General features: G+C 51.9%; 2 protein-coding genes across 2 annotated transcripts in view; both read left to right on the top strand.

Annotated features, from left to right (window-relative positions):
* Window positions 1-5,395, top strand: part of SPTLC2 (serine palmitoyltransferase long chain base subunit 2) — an 88,341-nt gene extending 82,946 nt beyond the window's left edge. Inside the window, exon 12 of the mRNA XM_081049826.1 lies at window positions 1,735-5,395. Within this exon, the coding sequence (XP_080905952.1) occupies window positions 1,735-1,854 (120 nt within the window). The 3' untranslated portion in view covers window positions 1,855-5,395. The remainder of the gene's footprint in view (window positions 1-1,734) is intronic.
* A 151-nt stretch (window positions 5,396-5,546) lies between these two features.
* ISM2 (isthmin 2) lies at window positions 5,547-22,726 on the top strand (the record flags this gene model as incomplete). The annotated part of the gene is given in 9 exon segments (XM_081048987.1): window positions 5,547-5,599; window positions 7,922-8,018; window positions 17,064-17,306; window positions 18,575-18,806; window positions 20,327-20,519; window positions 20,778-20,884; window positions 22,114-22,298; window positions 22,302-22,329; window positions 22,332-22,726. Coding segments are annotated over 9 exon segments (1,413 nt in total). The 3' UTR covers window positions 22,607-22,726.
* Window positions 22,727-24,622: the final 1,896 nt, after the last annotated feature.

Below are 24,622 nucleotides of genomic sequence, written 5' to 3'. Positions count from 1 at the left end.
CTACAAAGCTACAGTAATTAAAACAGTGGGGTTCTAGCATCAATGAAAAAAATACTAAGTTCTGCTGAAGTCAGAGATCATAAATGTCCTTTACTCTGTGATCTTAGTAAGTCATGTGTTGTTTTAAATGAATAAGTCCTATATTAGAGGTCAGGAGAATAAATGTCTAATGGGTTCTCCCAGCTGAAATTCAATCTTAAATTGTTTCCATATGCAGCTTTCCATTAAATCTCTTCTCAAAGGTACCACTGTTCTGATAGCATATTGAAATCAGGCTCTTAATTTGCTTTTTACATTTTTCACATTTGGAGTAAAGAATATTTTATGCTAGAGTAAATAAAGAATACTATTCATGATTGTTTTTCTCTCTACAAACACTGATTTTTAAAAGTTAATTTTAAGAACAAGTAAATGTGTCTTTTTACCAATAATGAACTGATTCCCTTTTTATAAATAGAAGGTGTGGATTTTCAGAAGGAATAATAGCCATAAAAGGGGATAGAAGATATATATGCTATGATAGAAATTGGGAGAGTCACACTCTGTTACAAGGCTTCTACTGCCCTCCGTACTGTTTCTTAGTCTAATGACATGGTGTCATAGAAGAGCCATTGTCCCCGAGGCCGAGGCCCATTCACCCCAGATGTTTTCTTAGACCTGCTAGGTAATATCACAGGTGCTTGGGGAGTGAGCAACAGGGCTGGAGAGCTGTCCTGAGCTGCAAACTGCATTCTGTGACCTGTGCCAGCTGCTTTCATTAGAAAGCCTTAGAATCTAGGATTCCAGAATGTTTGCTCTCTTCCTTGGATTTCTGAGACATTCTGAACACATATCCCTTTCTTATATTGGGGTCCTCTATTTTGACTCTCTGTGCACTGCTTTTTGGAGAAGTTAGCTCTGAACTGACTGTGATTTGTACTTTGCTGTATGTATGTTCCACTTCAGGAGTTTATTTTTAAAAAGTACATATAAGAAACCATACACAGATGGCCTCTACCATGTAGAACTAGTGTAGCAATCAGGAAGACTTTTCATTTCATGACTTGCCTTAATTAGTGTTTGACTTTTTTTTAGAAGAAACATATTTTCTTTGACAAATAAAGGGCTAGTTTTACAAAAAGGAGAGTTATACTGAGACAATTAGAGTTTGATGGGAAGACGAGATCGTCGCTCAAGGTTAGGATTTTGGAGTTCAAATCCCGACTCTCCTTTCCCAGCTCCCTCACCTGCAGCCTTTCCATTCCCCCACACATCGTCTCCTCCTCACGGCTTCCGTTTTGTCTTACTGAGTCTGCCCAGGAGTCCACTTTGGGGGCTCTCCATCTGGCGGCTGAGAAGCATCTCAACGTAGACGTCTCATCAGTTTCCTGGTAGTGTGATAATGGAAAGAGCGAGTACTGAACTATAAAAGGAGAGATGACAAACTGTGGCCAGCCTGGCAAATCCAGGGTGCATATTCCTTTCCCTACCAAGCATAACATACTTTGATGAATTATATTCTTTATCCTGAATACCTGCTGTTCACACCCATTATTCATGGTCAGCCTGATGTCTTTGCTCAAAAAGCAGCTCTTCCCACAGCTGTACTGTAGTAAGACCAGAGTGACTGCACTAGACACAAACACTCCCACCAAGGGATAACCTTGCCATGATTGTTTTTAGAAGAGCAAAGCACTAGACATGCCTGCATCCTACTGGCTCTGACTCACCTCCACTCTCTCTTACATATTTTAGGCTTTAAAGGAGATAGATGAAGTTGGGGACCTGTTACAGCTGAAGTATTCCCGTCATCGGTTGGTACCTCTACTGGACAGGCCCTTTGACGAGACTACATATGAAGAAACAGAAGACTGAGCCTTTTTGGTGCTCCCTTAGAGGAACTCTCCCTCACCCAGGACAGTGTGTGTCTTTCTGAGCCAGTTCCAGGAACCGCGCTTCCGTGGCCGTCATGTGAAAGACATTTCCTCAACTACTGATGGTGTCCACCTCCACTCTCAACGGCATTTTGTAAATAGGAAAAACTGCTTCACATCTTTTCTTTACTACATTTCACCTTTTTTAAAAAAAGGTGACTCACTTTGCTTTTTTGTCCATTAAAAAAATGTTTTATTTTATAATTATTCTACTTGTGAAATCACACTGACCCTAGCCTGTCTGCTAACCACACAGCCACTGCCCTCCCCCAGCCACCGCGCAGACTTGGGCCCGTCCAAAGCGCCTGCTGGCCCTGGCACTACAGCCTCAAAACTCACCTGGCCCACCTCCCCTAGGGAGCAAGTGCCTTCCACTTACTTCCGCTCCAGATCTGAGGTTGCCAACCTTGGAACCCTTATTTAACCAGTCACTAATCAACCAAAGTGTTTTCCTTTTAGTCTAAAGTTTAGCCTTTGAAGACAGACAGTAAATGGGTAAGACCCATTTACTGGGTAAGACACTGCTGAAATTCCCCCTCGTTGTATAACTCCCTCTGTTCAGGAGCCTCCCAAGGCTTGGTCTTGTTCCATTTTGTTCTGGTCACCAGACGGTTTTTTCCTTCATCATCAACTATTTCTTCATGCTGGTCACCATCTGAGGGTGTGTCCAGTTTCTGGTTCTTCCCAAGCTCTAACCTAATACTCCTGCCCCCTGTTTAGACACTTCAGTGGTTTTAGAAGTACCCACATCTCCCCCTGGTCAGACTTCCATGTGAAGCTGACTCACATCAAGTCTGCGTACAAAGCTGCTGGCGGGAGTGTGTGCAGCCCTGCTGGAGTGAGGACAGGGCAGCACGGGAGGAATGGATCACTACTTGCAGCACATCTGTGGTTTGCTGCTTACTGCTTTCTGCTTTTCAAAATGATGACGGTATCTGCCTGGGTCCGGGTCCAGGTTAGGATTTAAACTGATAAAGGAAAATGTTGGTAAATCCTCCGCTCAAAAATCATTTGTCATGTTCCTACTTTAGGATTAAAGTTATTAACTTACTCTTTTTAGAAGCCGACCCATTTAAATGTTAGTCTTCTAGTGCTGGTTCTCTTTATTGCTGATGTTCTAAGACAATTCTAACTTGACATTGGGGCATGGGGCTCCATTGCCTTCAATTACCTTTTTTTTTTTCCAAAAATTCTGAACACATTTTTTTGGCTAAACTGTGATCCTGTATTTTGACTGTGTTTTCATACCAGGTAAGGGGACTTCTTTCAGAGAGCTTTATACTGCTTGACCAAAGAACAAATCTGAAAATCACCATGTTTAAAGTTCTTACTTTTTTTTTCTGTTGACCAAAGCGAAAACTTTGACTCTGTTATACTCAAGATCTGCTTGTCTTTTAGTAGCTATCAGGTATTATAGGGGAGGACTGGCAACAGACTGGAAAAGAATTGAAGTAGTTTTGCACTTCTCTGTTTTTGAAATCACTCCTTTTATTGGTAAGAATTGTCAGTCCAGATTCTCTTAGGTTCGGGGGCATCTTGTCATTGGCTGTGGTGTGTTGGTCCAGATACATGGAGTGGAGGATACAAGCATTATTGTTTGTGACGTTTTGTTGTCATGTCTTAAGTTATCTTTGGTCATTCTCAGCATCCGAGAGCCTTACGCCCTTGAAATATTCCAGAGTTTGGTGTGAAGAGCCACGTAGACATGCAGGGACCACGTTTGTTATGGACAAGTTGCACTAAGGAAGACATTGTGGTCACTGGGCCTGTAAAGTGAAGAACATTGCACACCTTTCTTGCACACCCAGTTCCAAATGGATGAGGGTCTTGGCCCCTAGTCACACTGGGTTGAGTAGGAACTGCTGGTAATGCCACAGGCAGTGAAGAAAGAATTTGGGTAATTCTTGTAAGAATTTGTAGGGATGTGGCAAAATCACCTAGAGAAAGTTAAATACAATTGACTGTCCCCTCTTTCTCATGCAAAGAATTGCTGTGACCTAGTTCCCAGGGTGTCTTTCCTTTCCTGCTCTTCTAGATAAACCAAAATGGGTTTTAATCTCTGTTTGCTATCAACCCCGGTGGTCAGGAAGGGAGGAGAGCAGTGATTTTCCTTCTGTTACCTTCATGAGGATCAAGAACTGCTGAGCATCTCACACAGATAAAATCAGCAGAGTCCAAAGGAGCTGTGAAGAGGGAGTTACGAAAACCAAAGGAGTCTTCCTGGCTGTTGGGCAACTTTTGGCTTAAATGCAGCCCCAGAACCTGTAAGTGTGCTGCTACGTAGAAACAGTGTGCCCAGCAGGCATCTTAATCCATTCAGCCAGTTAATCAAAATACTTTCCACGTGGAGAAAAGTATGTCCATTCTTTCCTCAGCTTTATCCTCATGAAATGTAGTGTCCAGGCTCGTAGCCAATTGCCATGTACCCAGATAGCTGAATTTGAAGGCTGGCTTCCTGCTTTATCATACAGAAGAAATGCTAGGACTAGCCAATGACCCCTTTGCTTTTAACTATATAGAAAACTCTGTTGTCCCTTTTGTCGTTTCCAGTGACCTATGTTCCAAGCATGGATTGAGTCTTTCCTAGGGAGAAAACCAAAGGGGTTAGCTGGAACCCTCCCTTTATGTTTATTCTAGTCTAATGTGGTGAATCTGCAGGTATCACATTCCCAGTCCCCCCTTCGGGGTGGCTTGGAGGGGTTGGTGGCTGTGGGCAAGGTTTTGCTTGCTACATAGTATATATGGCCTTAAACTGTGATTCTTTGTGCTGTGATGAGTCCCACTAAACTGGCCCTAAAGAATGCAGTGGCTCCTTATCTGCAGTTACTGTGTTTTTAATGATGCAATACCCAAAACTGTTCTTTTGCAGTAGTTGTGGGGAGGTTGAATGAAAGGTAAAAACGAGCAGTACCTTGCTGTTGTGCTACGTCGCCTACCTTATTGCCATCTACATGGATACGTGGGTCCTTCCATGTGTAAGGGGCCTTGAGTCAACTCAGAGTCTGCTGATCCAACCCAATTCCCAAGTTTCTTAGGCAAAGCTTGGTCCCTTTCCAAGGGCGTGTGGGACACTCCCACTCACTGACAGGTGGTGTGATAACTTGTCTGCACCCTAGACATCAGGTCTTCTTCCTTCCGTGAGGCTAAGCCAATGGTTGGTATGACAAAAAGCATCCTTGATGGTTCTTCACGGGACACTGGTGAAATCACCATGTCGATTCAGCCAGCAGGCCCACAGTCTCGATGATCCCTCTCTGTATAAACGTCGCTACCGTTAAGAGAAGGGGGAAAGAGAATAAGAATAGAGATATAGCTTACAGGGCACTGAGGTCTTATTTTGTTGGCCCATTTTTTCATTGACCAATTTACTTGTAACCTGGAATTCACAAGAGGTGCTGTGATAACCCCTCTCCATTGCTGTAATGTTCATATAATCTGAGAAAGAGATGGGGAAATGTCAATAAAAATGGAAGTCATATGTTAAAATGTCACTCTTTCTTTCTCCCTTATACCCTCCGCCCCGTCTATTTTATGCCAGTTGATCTTTTTACTTTTTTCTTTTTTTTGGATGACTGTGAAGCTCTAACCAGTATCTGGTTTAGACAGATGTGATACAGAAAACTTTTCTAAGGCATGGAGGAGCCGAAGAAAGTGTGGTCGATGCTCCCTGGGCAAAGGGAAGAATGGTGGGTGGGGCTGGCGAGGAGGTGGTAGAGGTCTGCATGTGGCACTGGGCTGTCGTGCTGAGGGTTTACCTTACACATTGGGGAAAACCAGTGAAAAGCTTAAAGCACTGAAAAAGATAAGCACTCGCTCTTTTGTAGACCTTGACAAGTTGATAAAATGTGTATGGAAATGCAAAGAACCTAGAATAGCCAAAACAAAATTTTGAAAAAGAACTTACACTCCCGTGTTTCCCCCAAAATAAGACCTAGCTGGACAATCAGCTCTAATGCGTCTTTTGGAGGAAAAATTAATATAAGACCCGGTCTTATTTTACTATAATATGAGACCGTGTCATATAATACCTGGTCTTATTTTACCACAATATAAGACAGGGTATAAGACCAGGTCTTATATTAATTTTTGCTCCAACAGATGCATTAGAGCTGATTGGCTAGGTCTTATTTTCGGGGAAACACAGTACCTGATTTCAAAACTTTCTACAAAGCTGCAGTAACTAAGGCTGTGCAGTTGGCATTAGGATAGTCATATAGAACAATAAAACTAGAGAGTCCAGAAATAGACCCACATATAAATGGTTAATTGATTTTTGGCAAAAGTGTCAAGTTAGTTCCATGGGGAAAGTACAGTTAGTCAACTAATGGTGCTGGATCAACTAAATATTTAGGGGAAATGACCTTTGTCGAAGTAACAAATTTCCAAACCAGTAGAGAATTTTTATGAGTTTATTTGAGCCAAACTGCTGGAAGCAAACTCTAAACCAATTGCGGAAATGCTCCAGAGAATGGCTGTTGTGCAGCTTATTCCTACGTTAGAATCAAAGGAAGAGATGTATAGTAAGGTATTCAGGCAACAGGATAACGGTGCTGTGGTCTTGTGCCCTGCTGCGGGGCCCGAGGGGTCTGGAAAAGAGAATCACTGAACTTTCAAAGGTATGTTTTCTTAGATGCAAAAAGACAATGGACAGGCTCACTTAAGGTCAAGATTGACCACCGAACCCCTCACTCTTACCTTGTTCCTCAAAAACTAAGCTGTGAATGTTAATTATTAAGCATCCTGTACCCATCGATGTAAAAGGAGTGTCTCTGGTTTGCTTTTTATCCAATCCCCGAGATTTCCCCACTGCGCTTTCTCCCGCCCCCAAACCTACCACCAATGGATGTGTAACCCTCCTTAGGTCTCCTTTGATTCTAACGTATAAAATAAGCTGCAAAACTACCATTCTTTGGAGCATTTCTTCAAATCTGTCGAGATTTTGCTTCCTGGCAATTGTCCTCAGTTTGTCTCAAACTGATAAAAATTCTTTACAGGTTTAGACGGTTCTTAACGTCAACAATTTCATGCCCTGCCCTTGAGGGTCCCTGCACGCGTACCTCGCTGGGGACAGTGGGCGGTCCCACGGCCTCATCCATGATAACACTAGGTGACTCCCCAGCGGCAGGGCAGGACCTTCTGACCAATCCCTCAAAGGTGGTTAGCGGCTGTCTTTCTGGGACTTGATTCTCACATCTGAGTCTCAACGCTCTCGTGGTTTTTGAAGTTTTCTGAGAGAACATCCTGAGGAAATTGGGTGCAGAATGTGGCAGGTGTCTCTCTGGTCTCCACCACCGGCAGGGGAGCTGGAACAGCCAGGGGGGTTACTTCCAGGCCTTCCTCCCCGAGCAACCCTACCTGGAGTCATAAACCTTTGCCCGAGACCGAAAGGCCCCGCGTTGGGCTGCGGCGCGTCTCATCCGCGCGGAGTGTGGCCCGCAGAAGTCGCAGCGCAGGGCTTGAGAGCGCGCGTGGGCGCAACTTCCCCCAACAGGAGTTCTCGGGGGCACAGCGGTGGGCACTGAGGGCTGCGACGGGGTCAGCGCAAAAGAAGCGCCGAGGGGCCGCCCCTCCGGGAGGCCCGGGGACACCCCCGGCGCTGACCCCCGTGGTGGCGCGCAACCCCGCCCCGCGCCCCCCGCCCCGCCTGCCCCCGCCGCCAGGCCTGCGCCGCCGCCCCGCGCCCCCGCCCCGCGCCCCCCGCCCCGCGCCCCCGCCCCGCGCCCCCCGCCCCGCGCGCCCCCCCCCCGCCCCGCGCGCCCCCCCCCGCCCCGCGCGCCCCCCCCCCGCCCCGCGCCCCCGCCCCGCGCCCCCCGCCCCGCGCGCCCCCCCCCCGCCCCGCGCGCCCCCCCCCCGCCCCGCGCCCCCGCCCCGCGCCCCCGCCCCGCGCCCCCGCCCCGCGGCCCCCGCCCCGCGCGCCCCCCGGAGGAGGAGAGGCCGGGCGGGTCGGGAGGCGGGGAAGCGCCGGGGAGAGCGGCCTCGGGCGGAGACGAGGCGTCGGCTCCGGGTAGGACGGCTCTCCCCGGCGCGGTGCTGCTGGCGGCGGGGGCTCCCCATGCGGAAGCCGGGGGTCTGGCTCCGGCCCGGAGCCCAGCGAGGCTGGCGGGGGTGAGTGGTGGGGCTGCGCGCGCTGTGTCCCCCCTCGGCCTCCCGCTCTAGGAGCGTGGGGCGCGGGGCTGGGACGCAAACAGTGGCCACTGGGCACGAGGGCAGGGCCCGGCGAGAGCCAGGTGCGCGGGGCCTCAGGAGCCCGCACTCCCCCGGCGGTGTAGCGGGCCAGCCTGGGGAGAATCTTCATCTCTGTGCGGGTTGAGGAGCGCAGACCCCCAGGAAGGGCCCGGCTTCCTCCTGTTGCCTCGGCCTGAGCGCATCCGTCCTCCAGCCGCTCTGTGCAGGTGCGCGCTCCCAGGGTGCAGGGGGGAGCGGGCCCGCGTTTCGCCCAGTGGCGGGCTGGGGTTTCCGAGGTTCAGACGGGCATGGTGCAACCTCTGAAAGCAAGTCTGCAAAAGATTTGAGTCCCTTTGGGTGTGAGTTGAGACAAGGTGAGGTAGTGCGTGGGACTAGTTCACCCGAGACCTCTACAGTACCGTGTTTCCCCGAAAATAAGACCTAGCCGGACAGTCAGCTCTAATGCGTCTTTTGGAGCAAAAATTAATATAAGACCGCTTATATATATATATATATATATATATATATATATATATATATATATATATATATATATATATATATATATATAAGATTTGGTCTTATATAAGACCAGATGTTATATAAGACCGGGTCTTGTATAATGTAATGTAAGACCGGGTCTTATATAAATTAATATAAAATATTAATTTTGGCTCCAAAAGACGCATTAGAGCTGATTGTCCGACTAGGTCTTATTTTCGGAGAAACACGGTACTCTGAACTTGGAAAAGCAGAAGTCTCTAAAACATTAGAGGACACTTTCTAGGTGGCCTGTGTGTGAGTGGGTCTTGGGGTGGGCGTAAGACAAGAGTGAGATGGAAAAGAGTGGTGTTAGCCGTGGAGACAAACTGTAGTGTATCCACACCTGTGTCTGCTGTCACCAGGGGTCAGCAGTCCAGCGCTGCCCCCCTGGACTGGAGTGGACATTCATCCTCATGGGGGTAAAACCTGCTGGACTTGTTCCAAGGTATGTGGGAGCAGGCCTGTGTGGTAGGGGGTCCTGGCTGCTCCCCTGCACTGAGCTATTCTGGGAGGAGGCCAGAGTCCTTCTTCCCATTTGGGGGAGGAAGATACTGAGGGCCCCCCACAGGAGTGCAGGGGGCAGGTGACTGGTGAGTGAGTGGGCCAAGCTTGGGCCACTCTCTCAGTGCCCGGGCTGCTGAGGCCCTCCAGAGGCAATGGGACAAAAGGGCCACAGGCTGCACTTTAGGGGGCTTGTAGGGGCCAGTGTTTGTTCACCTTTTTTTCATTACTGCCCTCCTGGGGAGCCTTTTAGACATCTTTTTTCCAAGTGCTCCCCACCATGAAATTTTAATAACACAGATATAATCTGTTTGTATACTATGGCCCTTTGGAGTGTTACAAACCAGGGTAATAGCTAAGATTTTTTTTGCTCCCCAGGATCCAATTTTTGCCCCTGTTGAGAGTCCATCCTGAAATCCAGGGTTTCTCCCCTGCACACTATTGTCACTTTAGGTCATAGATTTCTTTGTTGTGCATTGTAGGATGTTTAACAGCATCCCTGAACTCTACTTACTAGATGCCTGTGGCAACCCCCTCTCTGACAGAGCCAGACATTGCCAAATGTTCCCTGAGGGACACCCCATCCCCCCCTGCTGGTGTTTGAGAACCACTGCTGTAGACAAATCAGAGAAACTGAGCAGCCTCTGGCCCGTCCCATTTCCTAGGTGGAGGGGACAGTGGTCATTAAATTAATTAAATTGACATTTTTTCCCTACTCGTTTGGCATGAATACTTTCTAGTTTAGTACTTACACTTTGTATTGTAATTATTTTCCATAGGTTTGCCAGATCGTTCCCCAAAGCCAGACTAGAGAATGAGTTATTTCAGAGGAAAGTCATACCCCCAGCCCCAGTATAGCGCCTGGCTGAGCCCTCAACAACACGTTAAAGCAAATTAGTGCCACGGAAGAAAACCGAGCTCAGAGCCCAGGGTCCGAAGTTCTGGTCCCAGCAAGTCATTAACTTGTGTGTGACTCACCTTGGACAATTTCCTGACATTGAAAATGAGGGGCTAAGGCATCTCCATGGTCTCGTCCAGCCAAACACTGTTCCACAGTCTGTGTGCTATGGGTTAAAGCTGTTATACATCAAAGGTTAAGGAATTCGTGAGAGAATGCAGACTGGTGTTCTAGGGCCTTGGGTAGCAGGTCAGAAATAACTGACCAACCCAAAGCCCTTTAGGAAGAAACTGGTATCCGATGGACACTTGTCTCATTGGGGGACCACTTCATGGGTGGTGTAGGTGCCTGACCACTGCACTGTACACCTGATGCTGAAGCTGGATAATAATGAAAGTGAACTATAATTTGATATGTATGTGTATATATATACACACATATATATAGTCACAGGAAGTGGAGCACAGCATAAGGAATAGGGACAGTGGAAATGTAACAGCTGTATGCGATGTCAGAGGGGTAGTAGATTGGGGGCGGGGGGTTACCACTTTGTGAGGGGTATCAATGTCTACTTATTACATTGTTTTGTACACCTGACACTAATAATAATTAAAAAAAAGAAACAAGACCATAAACCTCCAAGATCTAAAGATGTAGGATGGCTGAGGGGGAGTGAGCATTCCTGGGCCTCGCAGGGTGAGTACAAAGTACCGTACATGATGTTATTTCAGTGTCACACCAGTGTGACTTGGGCATTATGCCCTTTTTCCGGATGAGAAAATTGAAGCACGGAGATGTTAAACCTAGCTGGGATTGGGAGCCAGGTCTGTCATTTCAAGAGCTACGTACGCTTGGGACCTTGTGGTCTCTCTTTGCATGTCAGGCCCCAGCTCACTCATCCAAACCCTTGAAACATCTTGAAATCATTAGCATTGTGAACAAATCATGCCACCCTTTCTCTGGGCAGGCCTGTTACTGAGCCTCAGTTTACTCCCACAGTCAAATGGAATAAGGGAACCCGTTCTGCCTGGTGGCGTACTGGATGAGAAAGCCCAGTACACATGGTGAGACCGTCGTTACAATGGCCGGGGCCAGGCGCTTTTCTGGGTGTTGGACAGACACAGTATGACAGCTCTGCCTTGGGGGTCTTCTGTTCTCCTTAGGATCAGGATACCACCCAAAGAGCCACCATGCCTAGTGTTTTGTGTTCCTTGTCTTGCTATCCTCATTTTAGGGACGAGGAAACTGACAGTTGATGCAAGAACTAACCCACAATTCCACAGCTAGTAGGTGGTGAGCCAGGATCCAAACTCGGTTTTGCTTAATTCTGGCGCCCAGGGCACCTAGTCCTAGCTCCCACCACCTCCTATGCAGGCAAGAGAAGACCTGGGGCAGGGGGTGGAGACAGGGGTTGGGGACTTTGGGGCAGAGCTTGGGCTGTGATGGAGATGAGAATTAGGCAAAAGAGAAGAACTGAGAGGACAGCTCTTCCAGGCTGCAAGAACTGTCCATCATGAGGGGGTCCCACGTGGGGTAGAGCTGGGAAACAGCAGACTGAGTTGACAGGGAAGGAAGCACTTGGTGAGGGCTCTGCCCCAAGTCCCTGAGCGAAGAGCTAAGCACAGAGGACGGACCCTCCAAGCCTGGCCGTGTCCTGCAGGGGTAGGGGCGCTTAGTCAGCAACTCAGGCCTGGTCCAGTGTTCAGCCCTCAGCAGGGACTGGACAGTGACAGGGGCATGGTGGGTTGAAAGGTCTCACCTGCCAGGTGGGTGACGGGAAAAGCAGGTATTTTCCTGAAGATTGGCCTTTTTTGGTTGGGTCCTTCTGGCCCAGTCAGTGTCAGGAGGGGAACTAGAGCCCAGGTGTGTGTGGTGCCGTCCTGTGCCTTGCTCTTAACGTCCTCCTGCGGCGGGCGCCTCTGCAGGACCGGGCTATTGATTTTGCTCTTCGATTTCAGAACCCCCGGAAAGCTGTTTGTGGGACAGAGGGAAGGACCCGAACGGGCACTGGAGGCTGGGCTGCTCGTGTTCCCGCGCAAGTCCTCAACCCCACTGGGTCTCAGTCTTCTAATCCTGTTCCTTCCCTTGGCTCCTCACTGGCTTGTTATGAGGATTAAAAAGAAAGATGGATGTGGAAAGTAGAACATCCCGTTCTAGTGTTTTGTTCACTCAGAGTGGCATGCAGTGAACCAGAACAGGCAGCCCCTGCCTGGAGTTGGCGAAGCCCAAGGGTTACGAGCACAGACTCTCCAGCCAGACCATGTGCCTCAATCCTGCCCTGCCAGCCCCCTGTGTGACCCCCATGCAACTTACTTCACCTCTCCGATCCTTGATTGCCTCCTCTCTGAGGTGAGGTCGTGCCCAAAGGGTGGTCGTGAGGATTCGAGTCCATGCATATAGGGGGCTGCACCATTTGTGGGGCCCAGTGCAGAGTGAGAATGTGAGGCCTCTGAGCATTTCAAGATGGCGCAGCAGAGTGTTAAACCTGTGCAAGTACCCAGGTCACAGTCTGAGCCGGCCAGCCCTGGTGCTTGGAGGGTGTGCTCTGTCAGTAGTACTCTTATTACAATGAGAAGGTTTGAGGTCTCCATGGGGGTGGGGGGGGGCTGGGTTAGACTGTTAGAACAAGTGAAGAGAGTAAAGTCCAGCTCCATCCCTCTGCCTGGCTGAAGAGGCAGTTGCTGCCGAATGCTGGGTCTCCAGCATCTCCTGGGAGGCCTGGGTGACTGTGTGTGCAGCCGGCTTTATGGATGGGCCTGCGCCTCGGCAGCTGGGGCTGTGGGGAGGGGAGGTGCCGGCTGCACCTGGCAACTGGATTTCATCATCCGGAACAAGTTCCTGACCCCTGAGGCAGAGAGGAGAAGGGAGCATGGGGGACAGCGCGGGGGCTGAAACAGGTTAGCAGGCAGGCGTGTGCAGCGCAGTAAGGCTTTGTGGCTGTGAGGGTCTCTTACGGTAACTGGAAACACATGGATTGGGGCTGCTGGCCAAGGCTGGAGGGTGTATGTGGACGTGTGTGTGTGTGTGTGTGTGTGTGTGTGTGTGTGCACGCGAGTGTGACAGGGACAGAGGGGGAGATGTAGATTGGTACAGGTATCTCCCACTTTTCGAAAGTTCGCATTATGCCCCTTCTCATTCGTAGTACCTGCTTTCACAATCCGAAAAAAAAAAAAAATCCAAGAGGATTTTTGCTTTTACAAAAAAAGAGGAAAAGTGAAAATAGCGTTCCGCATTGCTTTTGCAGGGAGCCGTGATAGAGGCAGCGAGCACCCAAGCCGTGGGAATGGCGCTGCTTTTACTATATGTTAGTGTTATTTTAGGTTTTATGTGTCATTTGGTAGGTTATTTGGAGGGTCTTGAAAGGCTCAACATTTTTTCCATGTAAGTTCATGGTCATTGCTTCTTTGCTTTACGCCATTCCCCCTCTCCTAGGAACGCTCTCCTTTCAGATTGCGGCGAAAACCTGTGTGTATCTGTCCATCTCATGTCTGTCTGGGCAATGACATCGTCCCCTGAAAGAATGGAGTTGTGTATCTGTCCCTGCGTGAAACTCCCCACGTGAGCCTAATAGATGGGGGGGTGGTCCTGTGGGGTGGGCTGGTGCTCTTACACAGGCCCACACCTCAGAATTTGGTTCAGAACGTCATGGAATATACCTGCCCAAAGATCCTCCATCAGGGGTGGTAGGTGGGGTAGGTGGGAGGGGTAATTGAGATGTAAAGATGTAAAGAATTAACACAGTGCCTGGAGAGAGGGGTGCTGTCTTCTGTCTCCCCTCTAAGAACCATCTATCACCATGGCGAGGTGACATGCACTGCACACTTGCCATAGGTGAGGCATCATTCTAACTCAACCACCCTACGAGACAGGGACTGCCATTTCCTAATTTACAGAGGGAGAAACTCAGGCAGATAAGGAAGCTGTCCAAGGTCACACAGCTGCTCAGTACACAAGCCAGGCTTTGAACGCAGGTGCTGTGGCCTCCAGGCTGCGCTCGTTACCACTGCATTCAGCTGCCAGAACGAGTAATGCAAGTGGGTGTGCTTGGTGAATGAATGCAAAGGTGGTCGCGTGTGAGGGGTCACTGCCCTGAGTGTCTGTGCACGCACGTGGGCACCCATGCATGGAGTTGAGATCAGGCAGAGCTGAGCTTGACCCTGAGCTCAGATGCCGTAGCCTTTGAGACCTTATGTAAACCCTCACGCTCTCTAAGCCTCCGTTACCTCATTCCTTAGGGGGCTGGCTTCCTTTAATCACCCAGCAGTGATTTGTTGAGCTCCTGCAATATAACTGCAGGCGTGTGCTAGGCACGGGGTACAGCGGGAACAAAGCAGACAGAAATTCCTGCCTGCACGGTCCTGACACTCTAGCCGGAGTGGGTGACAGAAGGCACGTAAAGGGCCCAGCCCAGGCCTGGTATGGAAGCTGTGCCCAGATGATGGTGACAGGTCACAGCTCTGCCCAATCCCTGCAGGCCTTACTTCCAGTGTCCTGAGGGTGTTCGCTGGCACTAGGACCTACTCTGAGCTGTACACAGCAGGGCCTGCAGTTCCTGTCTGGAGAGCAAAGCCTCTCCCCCACCCCCAGCAGCCCTCAACCAAATGACTGGTGGAGTTGCTGGGAAATAGCCCGGCTCCCCCTCCTCTGGGGGGATAAGCGAGGCCCTCCGCGGGATTAAACTCCACTTGCCCACCATGGTCATTAGCTTGATGGAACATGCTTTATTAGCTGCCCCAATTCCCTGACTCGCTCTCTCGCACCCCCAAGGTGTCTCCTTCCAAAGGAGCCACTTGTCCTTCCGTCTTTGTCTCAGGTCAGCTTTTGAAGGAACTCAAACTAAGACCAGATGTCGTCCCCCACCCGTCCCCTGTCCACTCCCAGGAACCACTGGGGGCTGAAGCCCAGGGCAGGAGGGTCCATGAGCAGCTCCAGGGAGGGGCGGCATGTGTGGCTGTTATGTCTAGTCAGGGCTTTCTGTGGCCTTTGCTCATTGTCTGGTCAGCTGGGCGCCGGGGAGTGGCGAGGGTGGGGAGAGCTGGGGGTGCACGTTCCCAGCCCCTTTCCCATCACTGTTCCCATTTTATAGACAAGGATGCTGGCAAAGGTTATGGCCCCTACCAGGGCCCACAGATCGGGATTCACACCCAGGTTGACTCTAGAGCAGGCCTTCCTAACTGCAGCTGTGTTTGATTCTGCGCTGGACAGTTCTTGTGGTGAGGGCTGTCTTATGCACTGTGGGATCTCTGACCTCTACCCATTGGGTTCCAGTAGCACCCCTCCAGTTGTGACGACCACAGATGTCTCCAGACATTGCCACTGTCCCCAAATGAGAACCACTGCGTAACTACCTGCCCAGATGAGCCAGAAAGGCTGCATGACCCTGAACTCCTGCTGCCTCGAGCCTGCCTGTTCCTGTGGCCCGGGGGCTGCAGACCAAGGAAATGCTGAACAAAGTCACAGTGATAGTTAGGGTTCTGGTGGGTGGGAGCTGCCAGGAAGGCAGCCTGTGGGGATGATTGATCCGTGAGGGGCTCGGGTAGTCCCATTACTCATCTATCCGCCCTCTGCTCATCCACCCTGGCTGTCTAGACCAGAGCTCTCTGACTCAGGGAAAGACTCCGGGGCCAGGCTGAGATGGGGCCAAGTGATTAGTGCAGGAGCCTTGGAGCCAGGCATTTGGGGACCACAGAAGGATAGGTCAAAGAGGAAAGACAGAAGACTCTCAATCTCTTTTCCAACCCAAGAAAAGAATCCTGAGAGTGAGAAACTAGATTGAACAAGCCCCTGATTTGTGAAGGGGACTCAGCGCTCACACCTGTAGTGTTAGAGCATAATGGTTAAGAGAGTGGACTCAGCATAGGCTACTCATTCAAATTCCGGCTCTAACACTGTCTGTGTGTCCTCAGGCAAGTTACTTGCCCTCTCTGTGCTTTAGTTTCCATTGGCAAAATGGGGATGACAGCTAGCACCTACCTCTGAGGGTTGTTGGGAGGATGAAATGAGTGACTAAGTGTTCAGAATAATGTTTGGCACGCAGTGGATGCTGTGGGAGTGTTTGATAAAGAAAAGTTCTGACAATCCTTCCAGGTAGGAATTATTATCCTCCTGTTGCAGATCAACTTGAATGAGCTAGTAAGAGGCAGAGCTGGGACTTGAACCCAAGCTGATCTGATGCTCCAGAACCCACATTTTTTCAGCCATACCACACTACCCCAGGTCTGAGATGGGAGGTGGGGTCAAGTCCATCGGCTTCTGGTCCCTGAGGCTCGTAAGGGTAGCTCTAGATGGTGCTTTTTCTGTCCTGGCGTGGAGACCTGGGCAGGGGCCGCAGCCTGGAGGTAGGTGGACGGCCTCTGAGCCCCCCAGTGGCCCACTGTCTGAGCAGGTGAACTCTGAAGCAGGAGTCAGAAACAAGCAGGCTGTCTGTGCTGAAGCATGGACATCAACCGGTGGAGGGAATTAGCTGGCAGACAGGCAGCCATACGAGCAGCCTGGAATAGGACAAGGGGCTGGGCCCCAAGTGGGCAGTCAGAGGAAGGCAGCCAGGGTTAGAGATGCTAAAGAAGACAGCCTGCATGGACGGCGTGAGGGGCCAAGTGGCAGGGGCGTGTGCTGAGGGGAAGAGCCCAGGCCTGCTGGGCTTCCTGCCCTGATTTGTGAGGCCTGGCGTCTGTCCTCTGACAACAGCTCTGGGGGGCCTGAAGCAGGTGCCTGCAAAGTGCACTTGGGAATCAATGCCTCAAACAACTGGCTTCCTTCTCTGGGCCTGTTTCTTCATCGGTGAAATGAGGAGGTTGGACTGTGTTTCTTCGATGGTAGAAACCTGATTTCAAACATCCTCTCATGCCTTATGTTGGCACCATGTGTTCAAATGCTGTGTGAACACAGCCCCACTTACCCTCTGGGGCGTTAAAGCAGTCATGTTTGTCAGAGGGTGAGTTTGTAATCTGGTCAGACCTCAGGGCTCCTGAATCTTCCCTAACCAGCCCAAATGCGGTGAGCTCTGACCTCAGTCACCCCTCCATCGCCCTTCTCTCCCTTAGGTCCCAGCCTCCCCAGATCCCAGCCCTCTGAGGGGAGAGGAGGACACACCACTGCTGCCCAGAACTGTCCTACAGGCAGGGACACGCCAGCACCAGCGCTGGGCTCTCACTCAGCCAGCAACCCTGACCCTGGAAAAGACAACCCCTCCTGGGATCCAGGAGGACACGCCCTTCCTGCTGGAGCTGCAGAAGCTGCCAGGATTGGCCAACACAGACTTGAGTTCCCCGAACCCCAATATCCAGGTGAGAGCTACAAAAGGTCGCAGTGGATCCCTGGAGAGGGGCTGGGCTGAATGGCTCAGGTCTGAGGTCAGGCATCCCATCCTGTATTCCTTGGAGGGGGCTCCTGTGTGGGACTTACTATCCCTATGGAGTAGTGGGGGGGCACCTGCTCCTCTACTTTCAAGCTGCAGACGTGAGCAACTCACATGACTCCTAGTCCATAGCAAGGGACAAACAGCACCAACCTGGCAGGGCTGTCCTGAGGACCAAATGAACACAGAAAGCTTCTTGAGCTGCAGGGATCCCAGGAACATGGAGGGAGGCCTTGTGGGAAAACCTAAGGGTCTGATCCCCTCCCAGGCTCCTTACTGTAGGCCCCTGAAGAAGGGGGAGGATGGGGGTGTGTGTGGGGGGTGGTACTGCCCACCAGAGGGACAGGTACCTAGGGGGGCCAGTGGAATTCCAGTTTACGTACTGCACTGCCAGTCCTGAATCCCTAATGGTAATAATTCTGCACTTTTTCTGTATAGTATCTACAGTTCACAAAACACTTGCATCAAAAAAGTGTAGAACATAACTAAACTTGCTTAAAAGTGTATGTGTATGTATGTGTGTGCATTTGTATCTGTAAAACCTGGAAGGTGAATCACCAAAATGATATCTGTCGGTCGTGGAATATGGGCGATGTTTATTTGCTTTATATTTTGCTGTTTTTCCCACAAAATTTTGTTCAGTGACCTCATATTCCTTTACAATAATCCCAAATGATGTTTTTCAATTCACTTTCACATAAGTGATTTCATGTTACTTATTTCCCATCCACCCCATCCACAATGTGGTGTGAGAAAGCAGCCCCTCCCCTATCCCCGCAGTGGTGGGGATTTGCTGTCTTTGCTCTCATTTTCAGGCCCTACAATGAGGAAAAGGATGCTTGGGTGTGTCTGTGGCCCCTGAAGCTGGGCAGCCTACAGGCTGGTGGAGCCAGAATTCAAAGCCAGCTTTTCTTAAACTAGTGGGCACATGGTAGAGCCACTATGCCGGCCCCGCCTTGGCCCAGATAACTCCATGTCTGAGGTGGGGTTGGGGGGTCACAGGATTGTGTTGCACAGTCAGGTCTTAAGCTGTGATCCCAGGTGTCCGGGGAGGCCAGGAAGGTTGGCCCAGAGAATGAGCTGGCTTGGAGGAGAGGTGGGGTCTTCCCCCACCTTTGCCCCTGCCATCTCTCCTCTCCTTGTTGTCCAGCTCCGAGCCCTCCCTCTCTGGCTGGCCTGGCATCTGTCTCCCTGCAGGTGACCATCAAGGGGGTAGAGGACCCCCAGGCAGAGGTGGAGATGGACCTGTTGGCCAAGCCCAGTAATCGCTGGCCCCAGGGTGCCCCCAGCTGGCTGCCCGCCAAGGAGCTCTTCTGGCCCCTCTTCTGGGGCCACCTGGAGGCTGAGGAGGCGGGGACCAGACTCCAGGGCAGAGCCCCAGGGGAAGAGGAGGCTGAGGAGGACGACTACCCTTCGGGATACAGCCAGAGCGAGCGAGGACCAGGGGGGCAGTGATGAGAAGATGACGACGAGGCGCCTGGGTTCAGTGGGGCCACAGGCGGCCAGGAGCAGGGCTGGCTGGTCCCTGGGGACTGGGCCTCCGAGGAGTCGGACAGCTATGGTGAGCACCCCCCTCCCAGCATCCTGAGTGGAAATGGGGGTAGAGAGAGGGCTGAGAGCTTCCTGGGCAGGGGCAGCGGGGGCCCCGGAGCTTAGGCCAGCACAAACGCCGTCATCCGTCAGCTCCATAGGAACAGCGCCTGTAGTTGGCAAAGTTCCCCCCCAAACATTTGGCCCTCACAGTAACCCTGAGATCCTCTAAGCGAAACAGACATTTGTTAATGTTTTATATATTCATATCCATTCGTTTCCAACAAATTGGGAAATAGTATAAATTCCACCACTCAAAACTGACCTCATTTTCAGACTGTGTGGATTTGAATTCTGGCTCTGCCACTTACCAGCTGAGTGACCCTGGGCAAGTTACTTCCCCTCTCTGTGCTTCAGTTCCTGCCTCTATAACATGGAGAATGGCACAACTTTTATGACACAGGTTTGGGTGTAGAGGGTATTAAGTCAGTAATATATTTAAAGTGCCAGCATATAGTAAACAAAGTATTCGCTATTTTTATTAGAAAATGACATAATAATACAGTCAGTTCAGAAAATATCCCTACAGCCTGCCAGCCCCCATGACAGCCATTTTTATATTTGCATGTTGCAGTTCGGCGTTCCCCAGGGGTGCAGACCATTTCATGCATGTTGCGGCCCTTCTCCCGAGAGCCCTGGTGTTTTATCATTGGACAGCGGTGCCTGTGATTAAGACTAAGTCATGGCAGGCTTTTCCCAATTCACCAAAATCATATAAACAAACAGGCGGAATTTTCATGGCATTCAGCTTTTCTTCCATTAATTTTTCCTTAAACTCTCAGTGCCAGCCTGCTCGGGTCTGTGTGGGAAGTGAGGGGAATAGCAGCTGTGTCAGTACTTTGGGGGGTTCCACAGGGAGCCCTGGGTTTGGGGCCCTGCACAGCCAGAAGGCGGTGGGCACAGTCACGGTGTATGTATTTCAGTCCCTAACGCGGCAGCAGGGACATGCTCTAATACCCCTAATGCCAGAGAAGTACTGTCACCCTGGGTTTTGATTGACATGCAAATTATAGCTCAGAGATGGAAGGGGACTTGCCCAAAGTCACAGTGACAGCGGTCAGGTGGCCTCCAGCCCAGATATCTTTTCCTCTTCATTGCTGTGTTGGCAGAATAGGTGGCTGGGGGTTGTGCTGTCCCCCCACCTCTCACATTTATTCACACATTTATTCTCACATTTATTCACACATTTATTCTCACATTTATTCTCACATTTAGGGCCACCTCTCACATTTATTCACATGGGTGTTCATTGCACCCAGCTGGGGGTGCCCAGCTGAGGGCACGGGTGGGGGCTGACCCCCAGCCCCTCTCCGTCACGAGGCTAGGAGCACCGGCACTGACTGCGTCCTCCTGAGTAAGGGGTGCCCTTTGGCTACATTGTGCCAATGCCCCCTATGGGCTGTGCTCTCTCACCCCTGGCTCCCGGCCTTGACCCAAACTGTGAGCCTCCAGAGGAGTGGAGCCCCTGGTCTCCTTGCAGTGCGAGCTGCGGCAGCGGCAGCCAGCAGAGGACTCGGCCCTGCGGCTACGCCTGCACTGCCACTGAGTCCTGGTGAGACCTGCCCCCTGTCCTGGTGAGACGAGCAGCAGCTCCTGCGTAAGGAGTGGCTTACACTCTGGGCTTGGTCCCCTGGGAATGTGGACATGTGAGCCTTGTACGAGGGAGGACTTGGGAGAGGGCATGCAGAAACCTCACAAACATGGTGGTCCTACCTCATCCCAGGCCTGTCCTTGATGCTATGGCACCGAGAGCCCAGTGAGGGCTGGGCTACCCCAGCGGGAGTGCAGAGGTGCCCTGGGACACCACCAGCCTGGCCTCCTCTCTTCCCAAAGGCGCCAAGGACAAGGACCCTGTGGGCTTCCCCAGTGAGGGGTGGCAGCCCCTGGCCCACAATGCTGCGGACATGCTCGGCCCAGGTCAGTGGGGGGCTAGACCTTATCTCTGGGGGTGCTGGGGAGGCTGGAGAACATCATTGCATGGGCAGGAATCTCGCCTCCATCCATTGAGGCCGAGTGTACATCTTCCAACTGGAAGGATAGCCTCCCCAGCATGGGGGTCCTAGCGTTTCTGAGCCCCACTGGACAGGCCCGTTGGCCTCTCCCAGCTGGATATTTGTGCTGGGAAGAAGGCCTTGATGGGAACCACAGAGCTTTGAGATCATCCGATGGGGCACACTCCCCCTGGCAACAGGATGGCATGGGGACGTTCTGGCTTCCACTCCTGGGTCACCCTTGGAGACTCTTGGGAAGGCTCTGTTTGGGGAGAAGGTGCCATCAGAAATGGATCAGGGTCCAGAATTCCAGGACTGCTCCTTCCAGCAGCTTGGAGCAGGCCATACTTTTACCAGCATACTCTGCGTCTGGGTCGCTTGGTCTCACTGGCACCCTGCAAAGAGACAGGAGATTGCCAACAGCCCCCCACTGTGCTGGGGCAGGGGTCCCAGAAGACAAAGGTCTGGTACCTGCCCTCAAAGAGCTCAGGTCTTAATGGGGAGAGACATGTGACCAACGTGAGCGCTGCACTTAAACTGTGCCCAAAAGGTCTGCAGCAAAGAAGAAGGAGCAATTCGTTCTCCGTGACAAGTGTCAGAAGCCACATTTGCCAAGGCAGAGGGGGAGGAGGGCAGCACGGACAGGAGCATTGAGGGCCCAGAGTGGCAGGGTGACTCATCCAAGGTCATCTGGCTTGAGAAAGGCAGAGTTAAGAACAAGAATGAGCCAGTGGGTAAAATACTGAAACACTTTCTTACTAATTGGTTAAAACTGCTCTCCCTGCCCCGACCACTCCAGCTCCTTCCCCAAGATCCCAGGGTCTTTCCCACCATCCAGCATCTCAAGGGACAACACCTGGCACAGCAGAGGGCCTCCAGGCCCCTCCTGCAGCCCCTACTGCGCCTGTCTCTGAAGCACGGCCTCTTGCTTCAGGTTGCCTGGGTGTTGTGTGGGCGCCCCATCTGTCAGCAGTGGAGGCCAGATCGGACTGCCCCAGCTCTGGTGTGGGGCCTTCGGCTTCTGCCCTAAGGCCCTAGCAGGCCACATCTTTGCACCAGCTGGGACCTGGCCTCTCTATGCATTGGTGCTTGCTCAGCCCCCACCTCACCAAGGGGCTGACCAGCTCCCTTCCTGCACTTCCCTGCCCTCTGCAGATGTGGACAGCTGTGAGAAGTGGCTGAACCGCAAGAGTGACTTCCTAGCCAAGTACCTGAGCCAGGTGCTGCGGGACCTGCCCAGCTGCCCCTGTGCATACGCGCTGGAGGCCGTGTACAGGGCCGTGAGCCTGCAGGACGAACACCAGGGCCGCAGCTTCCAGGGGAAGGACGCCAGTGGCCCGTGAGAGCACCTGGATGTCTACCAGCCCACGGCTTCTTGCGCTCCCTACTGTCTGGGGAGAGCAGCACGCTGGCCGCCCAGCACTGCTGCTACGACCTGGGTAGCTGCCTGCTAACGCGAGGCAAGGGCGCCGGAGCGCCTGACCTCATCAGCACCGACTTCTCCCCTGAGCTGCACTTCAAGGTCCTGTGTAAGGGGGACTGGAGCCGCTACCGTGCTGTGCGGCCTCCCAGCACTGGCCGGGCCTGTGCTGACAGCCCTCCTGAGGAGGAGTACCTGGCCCAGCTGCAGGAGGCCAAGGAGTACTGATGGGAGGACTCCTCGCAGGCCCCCCACGCACCCCTGCCCACACTGGGTGAGTGCAAAGCCTCCCCCTGTGAGGCTGGGCTGGCGCCACATGTCCTCTGCCCGTGAACCGGAGGCAGGTCAGCACCCAGGTGTCGAGGAGGGCTTGAAGTGTGTACAGGGCCCAGGGTGAGGGGAGGGAGCTCAGCCCTAAGGTCCCTGGGGGTGCAGTGGAAATGCGTGTCCTTGGGGGCCTGCCCTCCTGCCTGCTGGCAGGCGCTGTCCCTGCCTGGACACTCATTTTCCTCCCCCTCCCTCGGGGCTGGGCTCTCCCTCCCTGGCTGTGCACATAGTATGGCTCTCCACACAGCCTGATTCCCGGGACCCCAGTCCTGAGGGCCAGGCCTTTCCTTCGGCCACTCCACAGCTGCCCTCTGTCAGGCTGATAGCCAGCCCTGGGTGTCCAGCCCTCCTTATCTCTGAGTGGTTGCACATGACCCTCTTGTCCCACTGCTTGCTGGGAGCCACTGACCAGGAGGGTTATCCTCCAAGCTTCCTTTCAGTGGACACCACTTTAGTCCAGGGCTGAAGGCCATCAGTGTGCGGACAGGTTGAGGCAGCTGAGACAGGGCAAGCTCCAGGCAGGTAAAGGATCAGGCAGTTCAGGTTCTTTTTTTTGTCCAGCCCACCTCTGCTCTGTCCAGGTTGAAGGAATGTGCAGGGCTGGGAGATGGCACTACCCAAATGGGGGAGGGGCAGCTTGTCACAGCGGCGAGGCTTGGGGTGGGCTCGGAACCAGCTCAGGAGGATGTGTCAGGCTCCTGTGATGCATTGGTAAACCAGTTCTCCGGGACGGGGGCGGGGGGGGGGGTGCTGATTGGTAGCATTTGAGCAGTTTCTGTGGTGTAAATACTCCCACCATGGCCCATTTCAGGCTCCCATGGTGATGTCACTGAATGCACTGAGCCCAGAGTGGGGAAGAGATGCACATAACCAGCTCTCCCAGCACACCTGTGCCTCTTCCTGCAGCCCCTCAACCCCCAAACCACACTTCCTCGCCTTCTAGGGGGTTGAAATGCTGAAGTCTCAGCTGTCCCTGTTCACAAAAGCCTCCACAAGGTAGGGAACTTCAGTCCTAGCCCCTAGACAGTTGCCCTGAAGCTCTCTGGGATCCTTGGCAATAAAGCACTTTATTTTCCAGTTCTGTCTGATAGAGAATTTGGGGCCCAGCAGAGCAGAGGGTGTCAGGAGCCTTTGCTTACAGCCCAAGCGGAGCACCTTTCTCGCTCCCACAGGTGTGTTTGTGACTGCCTAGCCCAGCTGGGCAGGCAGAGCTGCTGTGGGAGAGAGTCTACCACACAGCTCTTCGCTGTCTCCGCACATGTAAAGAAAGGGCTGCCTGGGAGGCAGGGAGCCGCTGCCTGGACCTCAGACATACTCTAAGTTTTTTGGCCCAAGGGGTAAATTGTATTTACTCCAGAGGAAGAGGCCCCACTTCCCCAGGTAACTTGCTGCAAGGGGATCCACTGCAGAGTTGCCCAAAGGAGTGTACCTAGAAGATGACAGAGATGGACCTGTATGCACCCTGCTATACTTGGTGAAGTACCAGACACTCTGCTATCACTCCTGGCATTGGGGGAAGGAAAGAGACACGTCAGAAAGTAGAATGAGGCAAGTGGTGTCCTGAGCCCACACTTGGAGAAGACCAGAGAGCCACGTTTCTGCTCAGCATCACACCAGGTGTAAGTTTATTAGTCTGGTTCTGGACCGCAATCTAAAAATGCCCTGGTGCTGCTATTGCAGGGACAGAGAGGGCAGGATCTCAGGTCACCAGATGGAAGCCAAGTTCTCTGTCTCTCATCTGGGAAATTCAGTACAATTAGCATGGGCATGTTTTAAGTACTTTTTAGCAGGAACTTAAAAAGAACAAGACCTTTACAGAAAACTGCAAATCCCCCTCCTTTCTGACATACCGTGACACTTAAACATGCGGTCTAAATTCAGTCTGTGCCTAGTGGTTGTCTATTTAACCCAAACTGA

Source organism: Rhinolophus hipposideros, assembly GCF_964194185.1.
Source record: "Rhinolophus hipposideros genome assembly, chromosome: 5".
NCBI lineage: Eukaryota > Metazoa > Chordata > Mammalia > Chiroptera > Rhinolophidae > Rhinolophus > Rhinolophus hipposideros.
This window is presented reverse-complemented; position numbering and strand designations above follow the sequence as displayed.